The following is a 22,340-nucleotide window of genomic DNA, read 5'->3' as shown; positions in this document are numbered from 1 at the left end:
TCCTCCATCCTCCATATCTATGCCTGTGACTTTTGCAAGTCATACAAAATTTGTTTTTTTCAGTCTTTATTCAAATTATTATTTATTTATACTTATTAAGACTATACAAAGATGGTTTTTGGTGAAATTGTTGAGCCTACGACAAGAGCTTTAATATTAGAAGACGAGGACCTAGAAAATCTTCCTGACTATGCAGGGTTAATAATTAAAATAATGATCTTTTCACATAAAAATGTTAATCTATTAAATTTTCAGGCCAGTTTTTCAGTGGGAAGGAAAACCTGAACCTCCAGATAATATTGAAACCCTTGTATTTATAGAAAGTCAAAAAGTTATTCATATTGTTAATACATTATTAAAAGGAATAGAACCTGTTGCATTAATTAAAGATGAAGGTGTTTTTATCTACAAATTTAATGATAGATATTTAGTTCTATTTACAGGACAACTAAATAAACTAGTTTTAGGAGAGGTAACTTTATAACTTCATTCATTTCACTAATATCTCATATACACTTTTTTAGATTGTAGAAATACTAGCACCGTGGCTTAAAAAGGCAAAAACAATTCATGCCATTACTACAGAATTAATAAATAATCTTAAACCGGCAGAGAAGTACAGAGATGTAGTTACAGTGACAAAGTGCCTCACCAATTCCAGTGAATTACCTTATGGTTCAAGATTAGAAACTCCTAACTTAATTCAAGGGCTAGGTGCAACAGTTTTGACTTACTGTCTTTGCCAGAAACATCAAGCTTACTTGTGGATTGTCTACACCGACCATTTGCCTCTAGACTCTATGAATTCTGCTGAATTAATAAAATTGTTGAAATTTCTTGGTTTAGATATCAAAGTATCTTTTAAAGAAAGTCCAGTCGTTAGTAATTTATATATGTAATATCAATAAAAATAATTTTTTACTTTACATTATTTTAATTAATTAGTTAATAGCTATATACAATTTAAAAAACAAATATTACTTATTTTTATCAGCCAGTTTTGATTTCACCATATCTTTGAACTGTCCCAAAATCAGATTTTCTCTCTTTTGTCGTTCCTCTTTACTAAACATGGCCAAAGCTCTCTTTTCATCTGCCGAATAAATTTGGTTCTCTTTACGAATACGGACAGCTTCCATTCTTCTGTGTCTTGAACCAGACATTACATATCCAACCTTTTCAAAAGAAGCTATTTCGTTTGATGTTAATCCAATTTCACCTCTTCTGGGTATACGTTTGCCTTCAGCTACATAAGCTGCCATAGCTGCACCTTCACCGGGAAGTAGAGCTTTGCCCATTTCTTTGCTGGTAAGTGTTGCATGTGGTTTCTGGCTAGGTCCCACAACAGTTTCGTCTTCTTCTGAATCTGAGGCATTTTTCTTTGATAATTTTGGTTCTGAACTTGTTTTTTCTACCCACTGTTCCTCCTCTTCCTCAGAACTGGAGGAATCTGAACTGGATGAATACTTTCGTTTTTTCTTCTTTTTCTTGTTCTTCTTGTGCTTTTTACTTTCTTTATGCTTTTTCTCTTTTTTATGCTTTCTTTTCTTGTGTTTCTTTGAAGATTCACGCTCACTTAATTTCTCCTCTTCAGAACTAAGCTCTTCTCTTAAAGGTGACCTTCCCCATACAGTGGGTGCCTCCCTGGTACCCAATATCTCTCGTTCTTGTCTTCTGTGCTCCATAAATTCATCTTCTTGAGAGGCAAACTTTTTATGAGTGTCTCTCGACCTATGATTATGGTCCGTATTTCTTCTATCATTTTTTCCATGTCCATTATCGTGATATCTACTACTTGACGATGATGCATAGTTGGATACTCTCGATTTAGATCGCGATCTACTCCTGGATCGAGATCGATAATGTCGCGAAGGTTTCCTGGAATGACTTCTATATTCTGGCGAGCGAGATCTTCGTTTATGCGATAACATAGCTCTCCTTTAAACAACAATCAGTTAATTATAAATATCGTAGATAAAAATATTGAGTTTTTAATATTTAAAGGAATATCTTGTAAACAAATTACAAAACTTAACCAAACGTTGTCAAAAAGTGACAGAAACTCTTCTTAATTTTTATAGTGGCTACGATCAATCGTTTTTTTTTTTTGCCTGTAAGAAGAAGAATTTTACAGTTCTTCATTTTATTTTGATTTCGGTCTTAAAATAAACATATGTCGGCCTAGTGGTCGAAATGATTGCGCCGCATTCTAGTAGACGCAAGGTCGCCGGTTCGATTCCGGCCTCGGACATGGGTGTTAAATGTATGTGTGAGTCTGTATTTGTCCAATTTTAAAAAACGCTAATTAAATAACAAGAAATAAGCTGGCTGAATGTCGTAATAGACAAGTGGCCAAAAATAGGAAAAAAAAAAAAATAAACATATATTTAATAAAGAGACAAGTGGCCATATTACAGAATGAGAAGAAATATATTTTAAAATTAAGGCGGTCTTGGAAAAAGAAAAGAACATTAATAATTAAAACCTAGCAACCAGAATAAACAAAGTTGTTTCCAAGTTTTCCGAAATTGTGAGAGACGTAGTTTTTTATTCTCAATGGAAACGAAAAATATGGAAACTAAAGAAAGCGTTTACACCAGCGGTGATAATGTTAGTGAGGTAAGGTGTCTTTTCAGGTAGTTTTTGAATTATTTATAGTAGTTTTAAACGAATTAATACCTGTTTGGCATAATTTTTTTTCTCAATTCTTAGCCTAGCGAATGTAGAGATTTTCTAATTTTAAAGAGTGGAGAAAGTAAAGAAACTAAGGAAAGAATTAAATTTGCGCGCAATGAAAATAATGGTAGCGATAAAGAAGTTAAAGTTTTATGTTTACAATTGTTTCAAGATGAGCCTATGGATCTCAGATCGCATAGGCAAGATTTGACTGCTAATCATCCTCCTTCACAGGTATTTAGTTGCTTTCATTACTTCTTATTATACCTTATTTAATTCAAACGCGCGCGTTATTGCGTAAAGACGCGCATACAGGGTGTTTATAAATATGTGATATTTTACAGGGTTATTTTGTAGTATTATTTTTTAAATAAAAAGTTCATACCAAGATGTTACAGGGTGTGAAAGTTTTGATAAAAAAAATCGGGTTTTCTTTTTACAGCATGACGATAGAAATAATCAACAGCCCACTTGTTCAAAGGAAACCCTAACTATTTTACCCATTAAATCTAGAAAAAGGAAACAACGTTTAAGTCCCGAATTTACCAAGATCAAGGCACAAATATCGGTATATTTCTTTAATTTATGTTTTCTACACCTTTTTTTATACCGTATGTTTCATTTTCACCGGCCTGAACATACGAAACCTCATGTAAATTTTAAAAATGATGATAAAACTTCCCTATTTCATTTTAGAGAACATAAAAATCAAGAGTTACCTCTTTTCCTCTCGCATCCCGTGTCGTTTCACGCCCTTGAATTTTTACTCCCATCGTGCGTAAAGAAGTTCCACTTCAATAAACTGTTCATTTTGAATAATTTATATGAATTCGTTGTTTTTTTTTTGTAAAATAATTATCGTTTTTAAAATTTACATGTGCTTTCCTATATTATAAGTTCTGCAATGCGACAGACTGTATAGATAAATTCTCTATGTATATCATATAGGGTCTAAATTGGTCTCCAGTTCCGACTCAGCTCAAGTCTCAAACGTATCCAGACCCGAAAAACCTTTGCCAGGAGGCTTTTGTCTATGTCAACACCGACATGGAGACTATGAACGTGTTTAACAGGTTGGGATCCAGGCAGGAAGAGGTGCTGCGAATGGCCAAGTCGATTTTTTCGAAAAGAACCCGTACTTTGTACCACTGGATGTACCCCAAGGCGTCCAAGCAACAGGTTAAGCAAGTGGTGTACGATACGTGGGAAACTATGTCGCATCTGGAAAAAAGCGTCTATATTGCTCAGGTGAGCGAGAATTTAATTTTGGATAATTCATTTTTTATACGGGGTATCCGAAAAATGCGCGATCAAATTTTAAGGGAAGATATACATCATCAAAAAATATTAAAAAAGTTGCATGGACAAAGGAAATGTATAGTTTTAATGATGCTGGATGTTAAAACTTTAAAATAAATTAGTTTTTTATAATTATCTTAAATATCATTATTTTCTTTAATTTGCCGTAGATAGCACTGAATTCATAAATTTGTAGTATTAAGTAATTTGTTACCAACTATCAAGTATACAGGGTGGTTCGAATTGTATTCCGAAAACAAAAGTAAGTAAAAAAGTTTGTATAAATGTATGTTCTAAAATGCTTAGTTTCGGAAATACAGGGTGTAGAAGTTTCATTTTTTTTTCGATTCTTTCCAAATAATTTCTGGGAGTTTTTTGACATGAGAAATTTGATTTTGATGTCAATATGACTCCTATTTGTAGGGGGCGCCACCTACATTTGTTTTAACTTTGAATAAGAAGACTAAGGAAGGAGCATATCAAAATCTTAGGTACACCGCGATGGGCCTCAAATATGGCCGACTTAAATTCCGGTTTATCAGTGTCGTTCTAATTTTATTTAAAAAATGTAAAACTATGATGTAGGGTAGACGTGGGGTAGACTCAATAATTTGTTGTTTTATTTTACGTTGTGAATAAATGTTGGTAGTTATTAAAATTGTTATAAAAATATATAATTCTAATAAAAATAGATAAGTTATAATAAGTATTTATTAACACACCTCAAGTATTTATTAACACTCATCCGATACGCTACTGAAGCAGGTAAGTCAAATAAACTTATCTAAATTCTTTGACATCTAATCTTTGACAAGTAATAAATAAAAGCTTAAATTCAAGAAAAATATATAATTTAGTTAATTTAAGTGAATTTCATAAATGATCGGTTTACTACACGTATGAATATTATATAGTCACTTACTAGCGAAAAGTTGTTCCATTATTTCACTCAATTTTTGCCGAGATCTACCGCACGCTACACAACCAACTATTTTAGAGTCTTTTTCGATAAATCGCGATAGTGTCACTGTTAATGTAAGTTCTGCCACAATTTCCATCTAGATTTACTACCTTTATACAACTATCAGTAGTAGAATAAATAATAAATAACATAAAATAAGCTCCGTAAAGACTGACAAATCCACAGAATTTCAAATCAAATTCAAATGTGTCAAATGAATCGTCAAAGAGAACTGTCAAGGATCCCCACCCTAGAGAGCTTTTATGGTGGCTTTTCCGCCCACCATGCATGAATACATGGATAGCATTATGCTCCTTCCTTAGTCTTCTTATTCAAAGGTATAAATGTATGTTCTAAAATGCTTAGTTTCGGAAATACAGGGTGTAGAAGTTTCATTTTTATTTCGTTTATTTCCAAATAATTTATGAAGTAACGTCAATATTTGGATGAAAATTGGTGTTTGGGAGTTTTTTCACATGAGAAATTTAATTTTGATGTCAATATGACTCCTATTTGTAGGAAGCGCCACCTACATGTGTTTTAACTGTTTTGAAGAGTAATAACTTTTCATCCGTACCTGTACAAAACTACTGAGTAAAAAAATATACATTTCCGTGAGTTTTTACGCAAAAAAATGTCTCTTGGTAAAAATCGCTACGAACAAACCGCTCTCAAGATAATATTTAGAGAAATGGTACATAATACATGTCATTATTGACATAAAATACGTTGAGTAGCTAGTTATTTGACCGAAATAATAAATTTAGGAAATTTTATTTTTTTTAAATTAATCATAAATTTGTCTGCGAAAAAATGATGATAAAACAACTTTTGGCACAAAAATATTTCATATTTATGATTTCAGTTTAATAACTATTTACAGTACGTCTGTTCGTTCTGTAGCTACGGGGTATCCGTGAGAGGGGAAACGATATTCTCTCGATGATTTTCGTAAAAAATTAGACGACGCGTCCCGTCAATAAAAATTCGACAAATTTGCAAGTAGTCAATAAAATGAGTGGGCGGAGCGATTTGCGGTGACGTACTCGTCAAGTCGACGTATAAAATATATTGCTGTTTTTTTAAATGTTTTTTGTCCGCATTCCTTTCATAGGCACAGATCCAGCAGACGTACTGTAGTCAACATGTTTAATTTATGTCATTGATGACAGAGGTATTGACCATTTTGATGACAAATATCTCGAGAACTATTACTCGTAGCGATTTTTACCAAGAGAGCTTTTTTACGTAGATAATGTCGGGAATGTATATTTTTTTACTCAGTAGTTTTATACAGGTACGGACGAAAAGTTATTACTCGTCAAACCAGTTAAAACATATATGTGGCGCCCTCTACAAGTAGGAGTGATATTGACATGAAAATCAAATTTCTCATGTCAAAAAACTCCCAGACACCAATTTTCATCCAAATATTGACGTTACTTTAGAAATTATTTGGAAAAAATCGAAATAAAAATGAAACTTCTACACCCTGTATCTCCGAATCTAAGCATTTTAGGACATACATTTATAGGAACTTTTTTACTTATTTTTATCTGCAGAATATGTTGCTGAAGATTCTGGAATACAGTTCGGACCACCCTGTATATTTTATTCAAGGCGTCCAGTTGGCTTGGAAACGCTGATCAATGACATTCCCTATATAATTTTACATATAAAATGACAGCGATCTTCAATTCATAGCCATCGCTGACGCCGTTTTTTTTCGATCATACGGTACCATAATACAGTATGATCGAAAAAAAAACGGCGTCAGCGATGACTATGAAATAAAGATCGCTGTGATTTTATATCTTATAAATTTATATGGGAAATGTCATCGATCGTCATTTCCGAGCCAACTGGACGCCTTTTTTTTTGTTATAGGTTCTAGCAAAGTTGGGCTATACTAATGGAGATCTGATGGTCAACCCACAACTGGAACAGATGAAACAAATGTCTTCAGCCGCAAGCGTTACCGTCAATCCTAAAACTATCGAACTGCAGAACGCTATATCTAGTATCAGCAAAAATAATTTACAGGTAAGACTATCTAGAGATTGACCTCGACAAAATTATCTCCGATTGTCATTCTCCATCAGCTTCTTTGACGGCGTTTTTTTTTTCGATCTTATATGGTATTAATGTGTAAATATTTTCTTTTTTACGTTACAGAATGGCGAGGTTTGTCAGCGTTTAAAAAAACAGAAAACAGCGCCCAAATCACAGCCAGCTGTAGAGTTCGAAGATGATCCGGAACTTAGTGAAGAGTTGGCATATTATTCGGTGATGTTTAAAGAGGATTAGTGAATTAATGTTCACATTATTTTACTTAAGAAGACTTAAGGCAAAGCAAGTTGTAAAAACCTTATGAACGATTTTTTTTTATTTGAGTTTGACTGTATTTTAGTTGTACTTGTTCTAGTTAAATGACATACCTATAAATAAATATAATTTCTGTTCGTAATTGGTAGTTTAATTTTTATATCGTTAAAAAAAATTATTAAGATTTATTAAAATTTACTAAAAATATAATATAGGGTAGATTCAATCATTTATTGGTTTTGTTTTATGCTGTCAATAATTATTACTAGTTTTTAAAATTGTCAAAAAATATATTTTTAATAAAAATAGGTGAGTTATAATCATTAGATAATAACAAAAATATCAGATTCGCTACTGAAGCACCCCCCCAAGTCAAATTGGAGTATTCTAATTACTTTGACAGGTTTTAAATAAATTCAAGAAAATATATGAAGTTAGTAATTATTTCTAAGTGAATTTATACAGGGTGTCCCAGAAGTAAGTGCAAGTATTTTAACTAATAGTATAGTTCAACCCCAGAAACACGCCTATGAGGTTTTTTTCGCGAAAAAAAAATTTGAAAATTCGGAAATTTTTTAATATTTTTTTGATTTTTTTTTAGTTAATAGAAAAGATCCAGTGGTTTATAAAATTTTATCAAAAAATCATTGTTTTTGGAAAATTTCGAAGTAGAATAATTCGTTATAAATGTTATTTTGGACTTATTTGAAAAACTATAAAGAGAAAATCTGTTTCTTTTATCGAGATCTACCACCACTTAAAATACTTGCACTTATTTCTGGGACACCCTGTATAATATGCGGCGTCAGTGATGGCTATGAAATGAAGATCGCTGTCATTTTATATTTAAAATTATATGGGGATTGTCATCGATCGTCATTTCCAAGCCAGCTCGACGCCGTTACTTTTCGTTCATACGGTATATGAATAACACAGAGCGAAATTGGTAGATCTAGTTTTTGCAATAAAAGGACCCATGAGACAGAGAGAGAGAAACATAATAATTTAATTAAAAATTTGTTTTATTTACAAAAAAATGCTCTTTAATCAGCTTCCTCTACTTTTGGTCCTGCTTGAGGCTGAGCACCTCCTTGGTGCAATTTCATCATGACAGGCTGTACCTCTCTTTGTAAATCTTTTAATTTGTCTTCGTACTCGTCTTTTTCCGCCAGCTGGTTGTTGTCCAGCCATTGCAGAGCGCTGGAACATTTTTCTTCTACTAATTTTTTGTCGCTCTCACCCAATCTGTCACTCGGAGCGTTTTCCACAGCCTAGAAAGAAAATTTTATAATATATTATTTGTAATTATACAGATATTATTTTTTACAAGGGTGTATTGTGTCTCAATTTTTGTCTTAATTGTTGTTCAATTTATATGTGGAAAGAGCATTCACTGAGTCAATCTCCGATAGTCCCATTGGTGTGAAAATAAATGGCATTCCAATTAATAATATCCGATATGCGGATGACACAGTGATGTTGGCAGACAATGCAATCTCAAAATAATCTCAAAATCCTTCTAAATAAGGTTAACAAAGAAAGCCAAAGATCGGGTTGAAGCATAAATACGACAAAATTAAATTTATGGCTGTTAGCAGAAACAATATTCCGAACACCAGAATTTACTTAAATGGAGAGATCATCAAGCAGGTCACACAATTTAAATATTTGGGATGCGTGGTTAACGAAACGTGGGATCCAGATCAGGGGATCAAATGCAGTATCGAACAAGCAAGATCTAATTTTCTGTAACTTCGAAGATTTCTCACAGATAGGAACTTAAACTTCGGCCTCAGATACAGAATGCACTGTTCGGTTTTTATATGATTCAAAATAAAAAATATATAAATTGTAAAATTAGTAATTTTTTAATGGCTATAATGCGTTCTTTCAAAATCATGGAACAACTAAATCATTTCCATAGATCCAGTGACGTACCGTGACGTTGAATTTTGAGACCAAAAACTGAAACAATAATTTGTCAAAAAAATCATATTACAGCTATATGTTTTATTTTGCATAAAAATGTTAACTAATAAGTTAGAATAATTATAATTATTCACTAACTAAGTGGTTTTATCGCTAAATTTAACTAAAGCTAAGTACAACACAAATCTTAAATGCGTGGACTATTATAACAACAAATACATCGTAAAAGACTATTTTGGTAGCATTCTGAACTAGAATTCAAGTTAAACATTTTAGAAAATAATTTAAAGGAAAAATGTTAATTCAGTTAATATTAATTTTTGTATACTGTCAGATTTTTCTGGTCTTCTATCATATATTTTGGAAATTAGAGAATTATCTAAAGCTTTTCATCTAAAAATTGGCATTGATAGTGGTGGTGGATCACTTAAAGTTTGTCTGAATGTGCTCCCTGAAAATGATCCCCCAAATATTTCAAGAAATATAAAAGTGCTGAAATTAATAAACTATTCATAATTGGCTTAGGACCAAAGTTGTCTGAATCGTATGCTAACATTAAAAGCATCTTTGAGACGTTAGATCTGCAGTCCATATGTGGAATGTGTTCCTATACTTTTGCCGCTGGCTTTAAGCTTATTATGATTCTCCTTGGTCTTCAGTCAAATTCATCCACTCACACTTGCCCATGGTGTGATGTAAATGTATAAAGGAAATGGAAATTAAAGGATCATTCAGAACTATAAAAAGTATTACAGAAAATACAAATTTATGGCAACAATCTGGAGGAAATATAACAAAAACCAAAGATTTTAGTAAGCGTTTTTGTTTAAAATATTTTTTTTTTGTATTTTTTAAATTGTTGTTCAATGAACCATATAAAGAAGGGCAATTATTTTTTGGAAAACTGTATAAACATACCTTTAATCAATGGCGACGAAGAAACACCTGTCTTAAAGTATATTCCCCCTCCTGAGCTTCACATTTTGTTAGGTGTGGTTCAAAAACTATTTGATTGTCTTGAATTGGAGAATACCAATGTTGCAACAGAATGGATAAAAAAAGCGGGATTGAAACTAGATCATTATGGAAAATGTAACGGAAATAACGCCAGACATCTTTTAAAGAAAGTGGATATTTTGAAGACCATATCGCCCGGTAAAGAATCCTATTCAAAGTTTTTAGAAGCAAAAACCTAAACATCTTTTTTTTAGGAAATAAATATATTGCAGTGTTTTCTGCATTCAATCAAGTAGTTTCGAGTTGTTTTGGTCAAGCACTAAACAAACATTTTGAACATGACATCGAACAATTTAGATTGGAAATACTTAACTTAAGTATTAAGATAACTCCAAAGATTCATGCGATTCTGCATCATGTGCCAGAGTTAATAAAAGCAAATCATAGAGCTCTAGGATTTTACTCGGAACTAGCATCTGAGAGCAGTTCATTTTTCCTTTAAATTATTTTCTAAAAACTTGAATCCTCGTTCAGAATGCTACCAAAATAGTCTTTTACGATGTATTTGTTGTTATAATAGTCCACGTATGGTCCACGTTGTTATAATAGTCCACGGTAATTAAGATTTGTGTTGTACTTAGCTTTAGTTAAAGTTAACGATAAAACCACTTAGTTATGGAAGAAATATAATTATTCTAACTTATTAGTTAACATTTTTATGCAAAATAAAACATATAGCTGTAATATGATTTTTTTGACAAATTATTTGTCAGTGTTTGGTCTCAAAATTCAAACTCCCGATACGTCACTGGATCTATGGAAATGATTTAGTTGTTCGATGATTTTGAAAGAACGCATTATGGCCATTAAAAAATTACTAATTTCACAATTTATATATTTTTTATTTTGAATCATATAAAAACCGAACAGTGAATGGTGAAGTGCTATGTCTGGTCCGTTTTGTTATATAGTGTGGAAGCATGGACACTGAAGGTAGCAACAATAAACCGAATTGAAGCCTTCGAAATGTGGACCCTACGACGAATGCTAACAGTGCCCTGGGTCGACCGTGTGAGGAATGAAGACATTCTCAGAAGAGCTGGTCTAGAAGAACGTGAACTCTTCGAAATCATCAAGAAGAGGAAAATAGCCTATTTGGGACACATACTACGTGGAGAACGCTATCACTTTCAGCGTCTGATTCTCCAGGGTAAAAGAGAGGGGGGCAAAAGAGGAATAGGCCCAAGGAAGCTATCCTGGCTGAGAAATATTCGTCATTGGACAGGCATACAGGACTTCCAAGCACTCCCAGTCGCTGCAGTTAATAGAACCATCTGATGAGGAAGAAAAAAGATGAACGCCTACGCAGGAATCTGCACGGCACCTTAAGAAAAAGATACAGAATAGGTATGCCAAAAAAAATCTTTCTATGACACTCGAAGAAATTTCTCAGAATTTACCGAGAAGGTAATCAAAGATTTTTCTTGGTTTAAGTAAGAACAATCTTCGGATTGTGTTTTTTTAACAGGACATTATCTCAGACAGGACATGTCTCCTCAATGAACACCTCAGTAGAGTGAAGCTAAGAAACAATGGCGAATGCAGATTCTATGGGGAAAATGGGAAAACACCAGAACAGAGAACTATTCTCTGCAAAGCCGTCTCAGATACTGGCTTTTGTCAAACACTAACCGGAATCTATTAACACTGGCCCTTAGGAGAATTTAAATACCTACCTGTTTAGCGCTGAAGATGTACGTCTCTAACTGGTTTCTTGCTGTTATTCTTTGCTTCTGTTGTTCATCTTCTGAAGCATATTTCTCAGCATCAGCCAACATCTTATCGATTTCAGCTTTGGATAGACGACCTTTATCATTGGTTATAGTGATTTTCTCTGATTTTCCCGTACTGGTATCTCTGGCAGAGACATTCAGTATACCTAACAACATTTTCAACATAAATATCATCAAAAAAAATTGAAAGAATTTTCAAAAACTGTACCGTTTGCATCCAAATCAAAAGTAACCTCGATTTTGGGAACACCTCTTGGTGCTGGAGGTATTCCTGTTAAGTTAAAAGTACCAAGGAGGTTATTATCCTTTGTCATAGCTCGTTCACCTTCAAATACCTAGAAAAAATGTAAAAATGTGTCATATACAGGGTCCGGCAGTAGTGCGTCGGGCATCTGTAGCTCCTATAATAAAAAACCTATTTATATATAAAAAAATATATTTCATATTTTAGAGAGTTTGACATAGAATTTTGAACACCCTGTATGGTCTAAGATTACAATATTTATAGGAAAGTAAGTACAAACCAGCTGTAGTAAATACGTATAGTCTTGATTTCAAGACATTTTTTGTATTTTTAATAAATTTTTTTATTAAACGTGGAAAGAAATATTTATTTTAGTTAGTATTTAATAATATTTTTGAAAATATCAAAACCTATTTAATAATATCTTAGGATTATGTAAAGTGACCAGAAAGGAAGCCAAAAATGCAATAATATACAGAGTGTTCCGTTTAAAAAATTGAATTGAAAGATGATTTTATATTTTAGAAAGTTTTACATAGAATTTTTAACACCCTGCATGGCCTAAGATTACGATATTTATAGGAAAGTAAGTACAGACCAGCTATAGCAAATACGTATAGTCTTTATTTCAAGACATTTTTTGTATTTTTAATAAATTTTTTAAAAATAACTGTTGGAAAAAATATTTTTTTTATTTACTGATTAATATTTCTGAAAATATCGAAACATATTTAATATTATCTTAAGATTATGTAAAGTGATCAGAAAGGAGGCCAAAAATGCAATATTATACAGAGTGTTACATTTAAAAAATTGAAGAAAAATTCTTTTATATTTTAGAAAGTTTTACATAGAATTTTGAACACCCTGTATGGCCTAAGATTACAATATTTATAGAAAAGTAAGTACAGGCAAGCTATAGTAAATACGTATAGTCTCGATTTCAAGACATGTTTTGTATTTTTAATAATTTTTATTAAATCAATTGAAAAAAATATATATTTTTTATTTATTCATTAAAATTTCTGAAAGTATCAAAACATATTTAATAATATCTTAGTCTTATGTAAAGTGATCAGAAAGTAAAAAAAAATAATATACAGGGTGTTCCATTTAAAAAAAATCATCCTGATCCACTCACACTTTTTTGAACCGCAATGTAGAAGTTAAAATATTTTCCTGAAATAAATCCTAATACCTATTTTAGGTTCGCACTTATAGAAAATTCCTCCTATATGCTCCTATAATAAAAAAAGTTTTTTATTATAGGAGTTACAAAAGCCCAACGCACTATTCCCCTGTATAACTTTAAATAGTCAGTTTTTTACTTACCTGTATAGTTACAGCGTTTTGATTGTCAGAATAAGTAGTAAATGTTTGCTGTTGCTTACAGGGAATTCTAGAGTTTCTTTCAACTAGTTTGGTCATCACACCTCCTGCTGTCTCGATACCTAAAGACAGAGGAGCTACATCCACCAAAAGAACATCTTGAATTTGAGATGAAGTATCTCCACTCAAAATGGCAGCTTGCACAGCTGCTCCATAAGCTACAGCTTCATCGGGATTGATTGATAAATTCAAAGGTTTTCCACAAAAGAATTCCTGTAACATTTTCTGGATTTTTGGGATCCTAATTGATCCACCTATTTTTGAAGAGAAATTTATTCAAAATAACGAAGTTAAGTGAGTTTAGATTTTTTTACCAACTAAAACAACATCGTGGATAGCTCCTTTATCCAACTTAGCATCATTCAAGGCTTTTTCAACAGGTTGGAGTGTAGATCTGAAGAGGTCCATGCATAGTTCTTCGAATCTTGCTCTGGTGATCTTGGAATAAAAGTCTACACCTTCGTGGAGAGCGTCTATTTCCAGGCTGGCTTCAGTCGAAGAGGATAGAGTTCTTTTTGCTCTGAAAATTTCAAAAATTGCATTTTTTTCTTTATCTAACTTATTTTGATTACCTTTCGCAAGCAGTTCTTAATCTTCTCAAGGCTCTGGTGTTCGAACTGAGGTCTTTTTTGAACTTTCTTTTGAATTCTTCAACGAAGTGGTTTACTAGACGGTTATCGAAGTCTTCTCCTCCTAAGTGGGTATCTCCTGCAGTTGATTTTACTTGAAATAGAGAACCTATGGAGTACAGCATGTGTTATCATAAAGTTCAAAGTTCTATCGTTGATTAGTATTTTACAGTATCATTTGAATATAGATGATGATCAGAATATGAAACATAATCTAGAATCTGCATAGTAGAATATTTTGACATGATTAAATCAGAAAATTTAGTTCAAAAACAATACTTTAACATTACATAAAACAAAAGTAATAAATGAACTTTAATGATCAATATATACAGGGTGGTCCGAACTGTATTGCGGAAACTTCGACAGTATATTCTACAGATAAAAATAGGTGAAAAAGTTCGTATAATTGTATGTCCTAAAATGGCTTAGTTTCGGAGGTACGGGGTGTAGAAGTTTCATTTTTATTTCGATTTTTTCCAAATAATATCTGAAGTAACGTCAATATCAGGATGAAAATTGGTGTCTGGGAGTTTTTTGACATGAGAAATTTGATTTTAATGACAATATGACACCTACTTGCAGAGGGCGCCACCTATTTATTTTTAACCGGATTGAAGAGTAATAACTTTGCGTTCGTACCTGTATAAAACTACTGCAGTGATGAAGCTATGGGTGGTGTTGGGGGGGGGGGGGATTAAAAAACATTTTACTTATTTTTATCTGCAGAATATGCTGTCCACGTTTCCGGAATACAATTCGGACCACCCTGTATTTATTTAGGTATTGTTGATAACGTCTACTACCTATAAATAATAGGTACAAAAGACTTATTATTTCACAAGTGATAATTAGTTAGTTATCTTCAATTGTAAGAGCGAATGAATTTGTTTGATAGGAGTATAGTACCTTCATCGATTGACAGTATGGAAACATCAAATGTACCACCTCCCAAATCAAAGATAAGTACATTCTTTTCCCCTTTTAAATTTTTATCTAAACCATAAGCCAAAGCTGCAGCAGTAGGTTCGTTAATGATCCTGAGAACGTTCAATCCAGATATAACTCCAGCATCTTTAGTAGCTTGTCTTTGGGAGTCGTTAAAGTACGCTGGGACTGTAATGACAGCGTCGGTTACCTAAATAATAAAGTTATTTGAAACAGTATAGGACTCCGTGTTAGGAAGATTTAGTTTCCAGAAATTTTTTAAAAATAAAAAGAAGTTTTTGTTTATTAGTAACTAACTTTTTTAACTAGTACTATTTTACTTACTTTGCCTCCCAAATAGGTCTCTGCTATCTCTTTCATCTTGGTGAGTACCATGGAACTAATTTCTTCCGGAGCAAATTTCTTGTTCTCTCCTTTATACTCTACTTGAATTTTCGGTTTTCCTCCATCGTTTACCACGGTGAAAGACCAGTGTTTCATGTCTTGCTGGATCTTCTCATCGTCAAATTTTCGACCAATCAGACGCTTGGCATCGAAAACCGTGTTTTTGGGGTTCATAGCGACCTATTTTTTGATATTTTAGTGTTATTAATAAGAATAATTGAAATATAATCATTTTTAGATTAAATAAATCAAAATTTCTACATATCTACAGGTGTCTGAAAATTGGAGAAACGCAAATTTTTGACGCTCTCTTAAGTAAAAGTATTTTATGACAATCCCTGCTTAAAAAATAATCGTAATAAAAGAGTCTTTTAAGATAATTCTTCGGAATATTTTTAAAATGTGCACTATCCAGAGATGTAGGATGCTAATTATATAATAGTATTATGCTATATATAAAAAAATTGGTGCCGGAAGGCACGTATAGCCGCCCATACTAAAATATACACACCGGAAAAATCTAGGGATATCATTTTATTAAAGTTAAAAATAAATGTTTTGAATAAACAACCACATATTTGTAGGCCGATTCTTTCTACTTCGATTGAAACGAAGTAGTCAATTATTTCTAAATTTGGGATATTTGCAGAAGTGTTTGTGCATTTTTTGTCAAATGTATAAAAAGCACCTAGCATAAATTGTTCGAATTTAACCTGTACTGGCTATGTTTTTATGATAACTGGCCAGAATTCATTCAAATAACTCTGTTTATTATTAAACGACATTATGGAGCGTAGACATCTTAACAGAGACGAAATGCTAAGGGCCATGTGTATGCTCGCAGCTGGAATGCGCCAAATCGACGTAGCTAGAGCATTAAATACAACGCAAAATGTAATATCGCGATTAAGTGCACGCTACTGTGAAAGTGGTGATGTTGCTGAAAGGCACACAGGGCGACATCGCATTACTACCCCTCAGCAAGATCATTTTTTACAATTAAATGATCGACGCCGACCGACTCTTACAGCACCAGAGCTTAGTTTAATTCTCCAGGAAACACATATGTAACCGTTAGTCCTGACACTATTCGCTATAGATTAAGAGAGGTCAACTTAAGAAGCAGACGCCCCTGGAGAGCTCAACCCTTAACGAGAGCAAATCGAGAGGTACGATATTTGTGGGCTTAAGATCATGTTCAGTTGTCGAATGAACAATGGGCCAATGTTCTCTTCACGGATGAGTCACGATTTGGAATTCATCCGGATTCGAGAAGGGTTAGGGTATGGAGAGATTACAGTTGAGGGTTGGAACCTTTGGTGTTACACAGCAAAATAAAAACACTAAATCACCATAATACACCAAAACACTTTTACTTTTACACACAAAGCTCCTCCCATACCCCCTTACCAACCCCCCACCCCCATCAAAAACTAATGGCCAGATCCTCGGGTGCCACAGTATTTTTGTGCCAAATTTGGTTAAAATCGGTTTAGCGGTTTTTGAGTTATTGTGTTACAGACGGACAGACAGACAGATAGACATTATTTACATTACATTATATACATTATATATATTTAGGTCATTTATGACCCAAATAACTAATTTTGAGTGAAATTAAAAAAACTTTTTTTGCCGGTCTTAATAGACTACCATACCCATTGGTATGGTCGGCTAAAAATTATGCCAGTATCTTACTAATCTTCTTTTATTATATTCAATTTTGAAAAATTAATTGAAACATAAATATAATCAAACGCATAACATGCAAGTTTATTTTTTACATATAGGTATTTATTTGCTGGGTAAAAACATTCGTTTTCTATATCTGTCAAGCGTGGAATTAGTTTATTATAAGGTCGTACCGACCGAATATGGATGGGTACTTGGCATTATTGCTCGGTACCGGTCCATTTTGAGGTCATGCTGACAGAAAAAAAAACGAAAAAACTCACGAACATATGTTTATAGAACAGATGATTTCATTAAGAAAATATTGGCGTCCTAACTATAAATCTTTCTAAAAATAAATGCACCGATATTTTTCGATAAATCGCTGAAAATGCATGCGTTTAGTCCAGTTAGATTCCACATTCTGTTAAGATTTATTTATGGCGCTTATCTACCATACGATCGAAAAAAAAAACGGCGTCAAAGACGGCCGAGAAATGACGATCGATGATAATTTTGACGAGGTCAAGCCCTAGACATCATTACACTATTCTTTATTTTTTTAAGAAGGTTGTAACTTAATTTTATATTGAGTAAAAATGATTTTTAAATGGTGTAGTTCTATAAATATTACTATTTTTTACTCTAACGAACAAAAAAAATGCTTAACGTTTCGGAAAGTTTATCTCTTTCCGTCGTCGGAAGCGAAAGAATAAAGAAAAAAACTATTTAAAATATTTTAATGCAACTATTCGAGAACACTTTGTTTTTTTTTAAACAGATACGGCTACAAAAACCGTTAACTTTCTGTTAAAATGACATTATAGCAAGTTCAAAATTAACAATTACTACCTGATAACAATTACTTAATAAGGTAAAACCAAAAAGCCTCAAACTTTCTGTATTATTATTTTTAATTTGTTTTTAATTTTTACGTATGTTATGTTTATTTATGTTATGCTATTATTATTTAAGATTTGTCATTATTCATGGGACACAGGGCACAGAATAGATTTTAACAATGCCAAAATTATAATGAAAGAAGCGATAGCCTCTAAAAGGAAAATAAAAGAAGCTTTTTTTAATACAATCTAATAAAAATAAATGTACTATTGCTCATGCATCTGTTGATGTTAGTAATGTATGCCAATCGTTAATTTACTATCACTCTTAAAATTCTATAAAAAAACAATTTTTCGGTAATAGATTTGTATGCCTGGAAACGTAGGTATTATCCTTTTTATAATCTTTCTATAATTAATGTTAATTTTCGACAAATTTTACGTTTAATTTTTAGTAAATAACGTCTCAAGACTGACCACGATCTTTGTCGCCGATTTTTTTCGATCATACCTTTGAACGGTATTTTATAATACTCTACAATATTAAGTATTTAAGGCGTTGATCTTCATTTTTCGAGAAAACTCTTTGACAAAATAAATGAGTCAGCCTGAAAAATTTTGGTCCTCCCCAAATTTGGTCATAGATCTAATAAACTGTTAGATAATCTTTCGGGTTAACGTATCAATTCAGTGTGTTATATGTATATCCTACGCAATTTATTATATTTTTAATAAGTCTTTCCACGTTATAATGAAATTTGTTAAAGAAAAACGATTTTGAGTTTTCTGTCTAATAATAAAGTAACGAAAATTCTGAGAGAGACTTATATTCTTGGCCTGTTTCCAAATCCAAAATATTTTGCTTTCATTATAGAGTCCTATTTATTATGAAATAAGATTACTTTTATGTGGATCAAAGAACAGTCTGTATAAAGTTTCAAATCACTTACATGTGGAAATAATATATTATGTTTAGTAAAGGGATGCTTTAACTAGAATAAGAGTAAAAAAAACACTGAAAAGGCATATAAAAAGAAAAAAACTACAAAACTGTACTTAGATTTTGTAAAAATATGGCACACAATTAATTTTGTATTAAATATATTATTCTTTCCCAACTCAGTTTACAATAACAGCAAATTGTGTCAAAAAATATAGTTAGTAGTGCTACATTTTGTAATAATGATTTTTGACTTAAATTTTAATGAGTATATAATCTGAATATTCAAATTTCTTATTTGAGAGGTTCACTCTACAACCTTTTATACAATATGGTCAAAAAAAACGGCGTCAGCAATGGCTATGAAATGAAGATCGCTGTCATTTTGTATGTAAAATTATATGGGAACTGTCATAGATCGCCATTTCCAAGCCAACTGGACGTCCTTTTTTTACATTGATATCATACGATGATATCAATGATATGATCATACGATGACGATCAATGGCATTGTCCATATAATTGAACATATAAAATGACAACGAATTTTATTCCATAGCCATCGCTGACGCCGATTTTTTTTCGATCGTACGGTACAATATGATCGAAAAGAAAACGGCGTTAGCGGTGGCTATGACCGCTGTCATTTTGTATGTAAAATTATATGGGGAATATCATCAATCAATTCAGGAATTTTATCTATTTTTGAAATTTACAAACCTGGCTTTTAGCTGCATCCCCTATAAGCCTCTCTGTATCCGTGAACGCTACATAGCTAGGGGTAGTTCTGTTGCCTTGGTCATTAGCTATAATCTCCACTTTTCCATGCTGCCATACCCCCACACAAGAGTACGTAGTACCCAAGTCGATACCAATAGCCGCTATTTTACCCATATTTGGCTAAAAAAAATCCCGAAATACATAACATTTTTTTAATTTAAAAATATACACACACACAGTTTTTTAACCTACCTTTTACTTAAAACAAAAAAACTTCTAAGTGCAAAACGATTTTTTTTGTTAAATTTTCACAAAATTCAAACTGGTGCTGACTACGCGAGTACAGAAATATACTGTGAGAGATGTTCGGCTGTTTTTCTGTCAGGCGATCGCACTCCTACAGCAGCCTACTTAGTCGAATTCGTAAGGATTTTTTCGGTGCGAGTTGCGTGGCCATATATGATTTTCTACAATGTTACAGCGCGATTGTCATGAATAATCGGTAATAAGGCTAATTAATTACCTACCCGTGACGTCATACAGGCTGCGTTAGATGCTACATAAATCTATACTAATATATAAAATCCTTAAGTGACTGACATACTGATTAATCACGATCCTGCTCAAACCACTCAACGTAAGAAGCTCTATTTTGGCATACAGGTTGATTCTATCAAAGTTTACAGAATAAAATGTCCGCCAATAGGGAACGTGAGCTGGGTTTAGACCGTCGTGAGACAGGTTAGTTTTACCCTACTGATGACTCGTCGTTGCGATAGTAATCCTGCTCAGTACGAGAGGAACCGCAGGTTCGGACATTTGGTTCACGCACTAGCTCGAGCGGGCTATGGTGCGAAGCTACCATCCGTGGGTTTATGCCTGAACGCCTATAAGGCCGTATCCTTTCTAGTCAAAGGTGGCAACGATATATCTTGGAGTTCCGAGAGTCGAAAGGCTCAAAACAATGTGACTTTATTAGGCGGTCGACGTTCGCGTCGATCGTCGCACGAGCCCTAATTGCCGCGTGCGGTAACCGGTCGGCGGCGAGATCGATCCTTGCCACGTCCGACCTTACCGTTCGGCGGTCGATCATGGGTATTAACGTTTGTTTCGATGTCGGAACTCGGAATTGTCTGTAGACGACTTACGTACCTGGCAGGGTGTTGTACTCGGTAGAGCAGTTTCCACGCTGCGATCTGTTGAGACTCAGCCCTTAGCTTGGGGATTCGTCTTGTCGAAAAGAGACGAGACCCATAAGACGAGCGAGTAGATCGACCGAGAAGTTGCTCGATCGATCGTTGCTTCGCTCGTCGATAAATAAAATAAGGCAAACGAAAGGTTACACTTTTCGTTTGCCTTTTTTATTTCGACATGTTTAGGTGCTCGTACAATTTTTTGTACGTGTAGGGTACCGTCAGACAGGCGAACGAAGTCCGAGCGGATCTCGTTCGCCTTTTTTATTTCGACATGTTTAGGTGCTCGTACAATTTTTTGTACGTGTAGGGTACCATCAGACAGGCGAACGAAGTCCCAACGGGTCTCGTTCGCCTTTTTTATTTCGCGATTTTTACTTACTCGTACAATTTTTTGAACCGTGCTCGGCGGACACAACGACAACTAATAAACAGGCGAACAAAGTCCGTTCGCCTTTTTTATATGGCCATTTTTAGCTCTTCGTACAATTTTTTTAGAGTCCCATCGCTCATTTTTTATGCACGTTCCCTCTACTATTTCTGAAAATTTATTTGAAAAAACTTTGTTAGAAAAAAAGTTGACGGTATGGCAAAAAAGTCGAAACAAAAATGTAAACTTTGATTCTATGGTGTAGAGGTTCGATAAGAAGGGATTTTTCGAAATTCCAGTTCCAAGAGGGTGAAACCACCCCTTATTTTTTATTTAAAAAACGGTCAAGTTTCCGAAGAAACGCTTAAACACGAATATTTTATTTTGTTTTTTTTACCTATTTTAAGATTTTTTAAAAACGTGTACAGGGTGTTTTGAAAAATCTGGTCATTGATTAATCACGATCCTGCTTAAAGCGCTTGACGTAAAAAGCTGATTTTTGGAAAACAGATTGACTTTAGGTTGTAGAGGTTCGATAAGAAGGAATTTTTTCGAAACTCGAATTCTAAGGGGGTGAAACCACCCCTCAAATATTAAAATATTTTTTATTTAAAAACCGGTGAGTTTTTCGGAATAACTCTTAAAGACGTATATTCTATTTTGTTGTTTTACATATTTTAAGATGTTTTATAAATTTATACAGGGTGTTTCATAAAATATGACCATTGCGTAATCACGATCCTGCTTAAACTGCTTGACGTTTAAAGTTGATTTTTGGCAAACGGATTGACTGTGGGGTGTTTCGATAAGGTTCGATAAGGAGGGGTTTCTCGAATCTCAAATTCCAAGAGGGTGAAAACGCCACTCAAATATTACAATATTTGTTATTTAAAAAACGGTTAGTCTTTCGGGAAAACGCTTGGACAAACATAATTTATTTGGTCTTTTTACATATTTTGAATTTTTTTAAAAAATCATACAGGGTGTTCCAAAAAGTTGGGTACCTTCTTAACCACGATTCTGCTTAAACTGTTTGACGTAAAAAGCTTATTTTTGGCAAACGGATTTTT

At 33.2% G+C, this 22,340-nt stretch overlaps 4 protein-coding genes across 4 annotated transcripts; 2 read left to right on the top strand and 2 right to left on the bottom strand.

The window, feature by feature from the left end:
• Positions 1-19: 19 nt before the first annotated feature.
• LOC115882023 lies at positions 20-926 on the top strand. The gene is made up of 3 exons (XM_030899844.1): positions 20-197; positions 256-472; positions 525-926. Exons 1-3 carry the CDS (start codon positions 112-114, stop codon positions 897-899), a joined length of 678 nt encoding a protein of 225 aa, XP_030755704.1. The 5' UTR covers positions 20-111; the 3' UTR covers positions 900-926.
• Positions 921-2,042, bottom strand: LOC115882022 (NKAP family protein CG6066). Its single transcript, XM_030899842.1, has one exon. It carries the CDS (start codon positions 1,929-1,931, stop codon positions 978-980), a length of 954 nt encoding a protein of 317 aa, XP_030755702.1. The 5' UTR covers positions 1,932-2,042; the 3' UTR covers positions 921-977.
• Positions 2,043-2,192: 150 nt separating this feature from the next.
• Positions 2,193-7,403, top strand: LOC115881996. The gene is made up of 6 exons (XM_030899806.1): positions 2,193-2,619; positions 2,713-2,910; positions 3,119-3,244; positions 3,625-3,924; positions 6,824-6,979; positions 7,112-7,403. Exons 1-6 carry the CDS (start codon positions 2,557-2,559, stop codon positions 7,241-7,243), a joined length of 975 nt encoding a protein of 324 aa, XP_030755666.1. The 5' UTR covers positions 2,193-2,556; the 3' UTR covers positions 7,244-7,403.
• An 846-nt stretch (positions 7,404-8,249) lies between these two features.
• Positions 8,250-20,179, bottom strand: LOC115882076 (heat shock 70 kDa protein cognate 2). Its single transcript, XM_030899910.1, has 10 exons — positions 19,960-20,179; positions 19,708-19,887; positions 15,475-15,714; positions 15,112-15,340; positions 14,146-14,311; positions 13,888-14,093; positions 13,517-13,827; positions 12,149-12,275; positions 11,884-12,086; positions 8,250-8,532 (listed from the first exon to the last, which is right to left on the bottom strand). Exons 2-10 carry the CDS (start codon positions 19,879-19,881, stop codon positions 8,305-8,307), a joined length of 1,884 nt encoding a protein of 627 aa, XP_030755770.1. The 5' UTR covers positions 19,882-19,887; positions 19,960-20,179; the 3' UTR covers positions 8,250-8,304.
• Positions 20,180-22,340: the final 2,161 nt, after the last annotated feature.

This window comes from Sitophilus oryzae, unplaced genomic scaffold (genome assembly GCF_002938485.1).
Source record: "Sitophilus oryzae breed Bouriz unplaced genomic scaffold, Soryzae_2.0 scaffold_1745_pilon_pilon, whole genome shotgun sequence".
NCBI lineage: Eukaryota > Metazoa > Arthropoda > Insecta > Coleoptera > Curculionidae > Sitophilus > Sitophilus oryzae.
The sequence above is the reverse complement of the archived record's forward strand: the minus strand, read 5'-3'. Positions and strand labels throughout refer to the sequence as shown.

What these genes read in the sequence shown, in the direction of transcription:
- LOC115882022 (XM_030899842.1), bottom strand. Translation starts at nt 1,931, where the DNA reads ATGTTATCGCATAAACGAAGATCTCGCTCGCCAGAATATAGAAGTCAT.
- LOC115882076 (XM_030899910.1), bottom strand. Translation starts at nt 19,881, where the DNA reads ATGGGTAAAATAGCGGCTATTGGTATCGACTTGGGTACTACGTACTCT. An exon ending in AGACCTATTTGGGAGGCAAA is followed by an intron (nt 15,341 to 15,474) that starts GTAAGTAAAATA and finishes TTTATTATTTAG; the next exon opens with GTAACCGACGCTGTCATTAC. An exon ending in CATACTGTCAATCGATGAAG is followed by an intron (nt 14,312 to 15,111) that starts GTACTATACTCC and finishes TGTACTCCATAG; the next exon opens with GTTCTCTATTTCAAGTAAAA.
- LOC115881996 (XM_030899806.1), top strand. Translation starts at nt 2,557, where the DNA reads ATGGAAACGAAAAATATGGAAACTAAAGAAAGCGTTTACACCAGCGGT. An exon ending in CTAATCATCCTCCTTCACAG is followed by an intron (nt 2,911 to 3,118) that starts GTATTTAGTTGC and finishes TTCTTTTTACAG; the next exon opens with CATGACGATAGAAATAATCA. An exon ending in TCAGCAAAAATAATTTACAG is followed by an intron (nt 6,980 to 7,111) that starts GTAAGACTATCT and finishes TTTACGTTACAG; the next exon opens with AATGGCGAGGTTTGTCAGCG.
- LOC115882023 (XM_030899844.1), top strand. Translation starts at nt 112, where the DNA reads ATGGTTTTTGGTGAAATTGTTGAGCCTACGACAAGAGCTTTAATATTA. An exon ending in AATCTTCCTGACTATGCAGG is followed by an intron (nt 198 to 255) that starts GTTAATAATTAA and finishes TTAAATTTTCAG; the next exon opens with GCCAGTTTTTCAGTGGGAAG. An exon ending in ATAAACTAGTTTTAGGAGAG is followed by an intron (nt 473 to 524) that starts GTAACTTTATAA and finishes ACACTTTTTTAG; the next exon opens with ATTGTAGAAATACTAGCACC.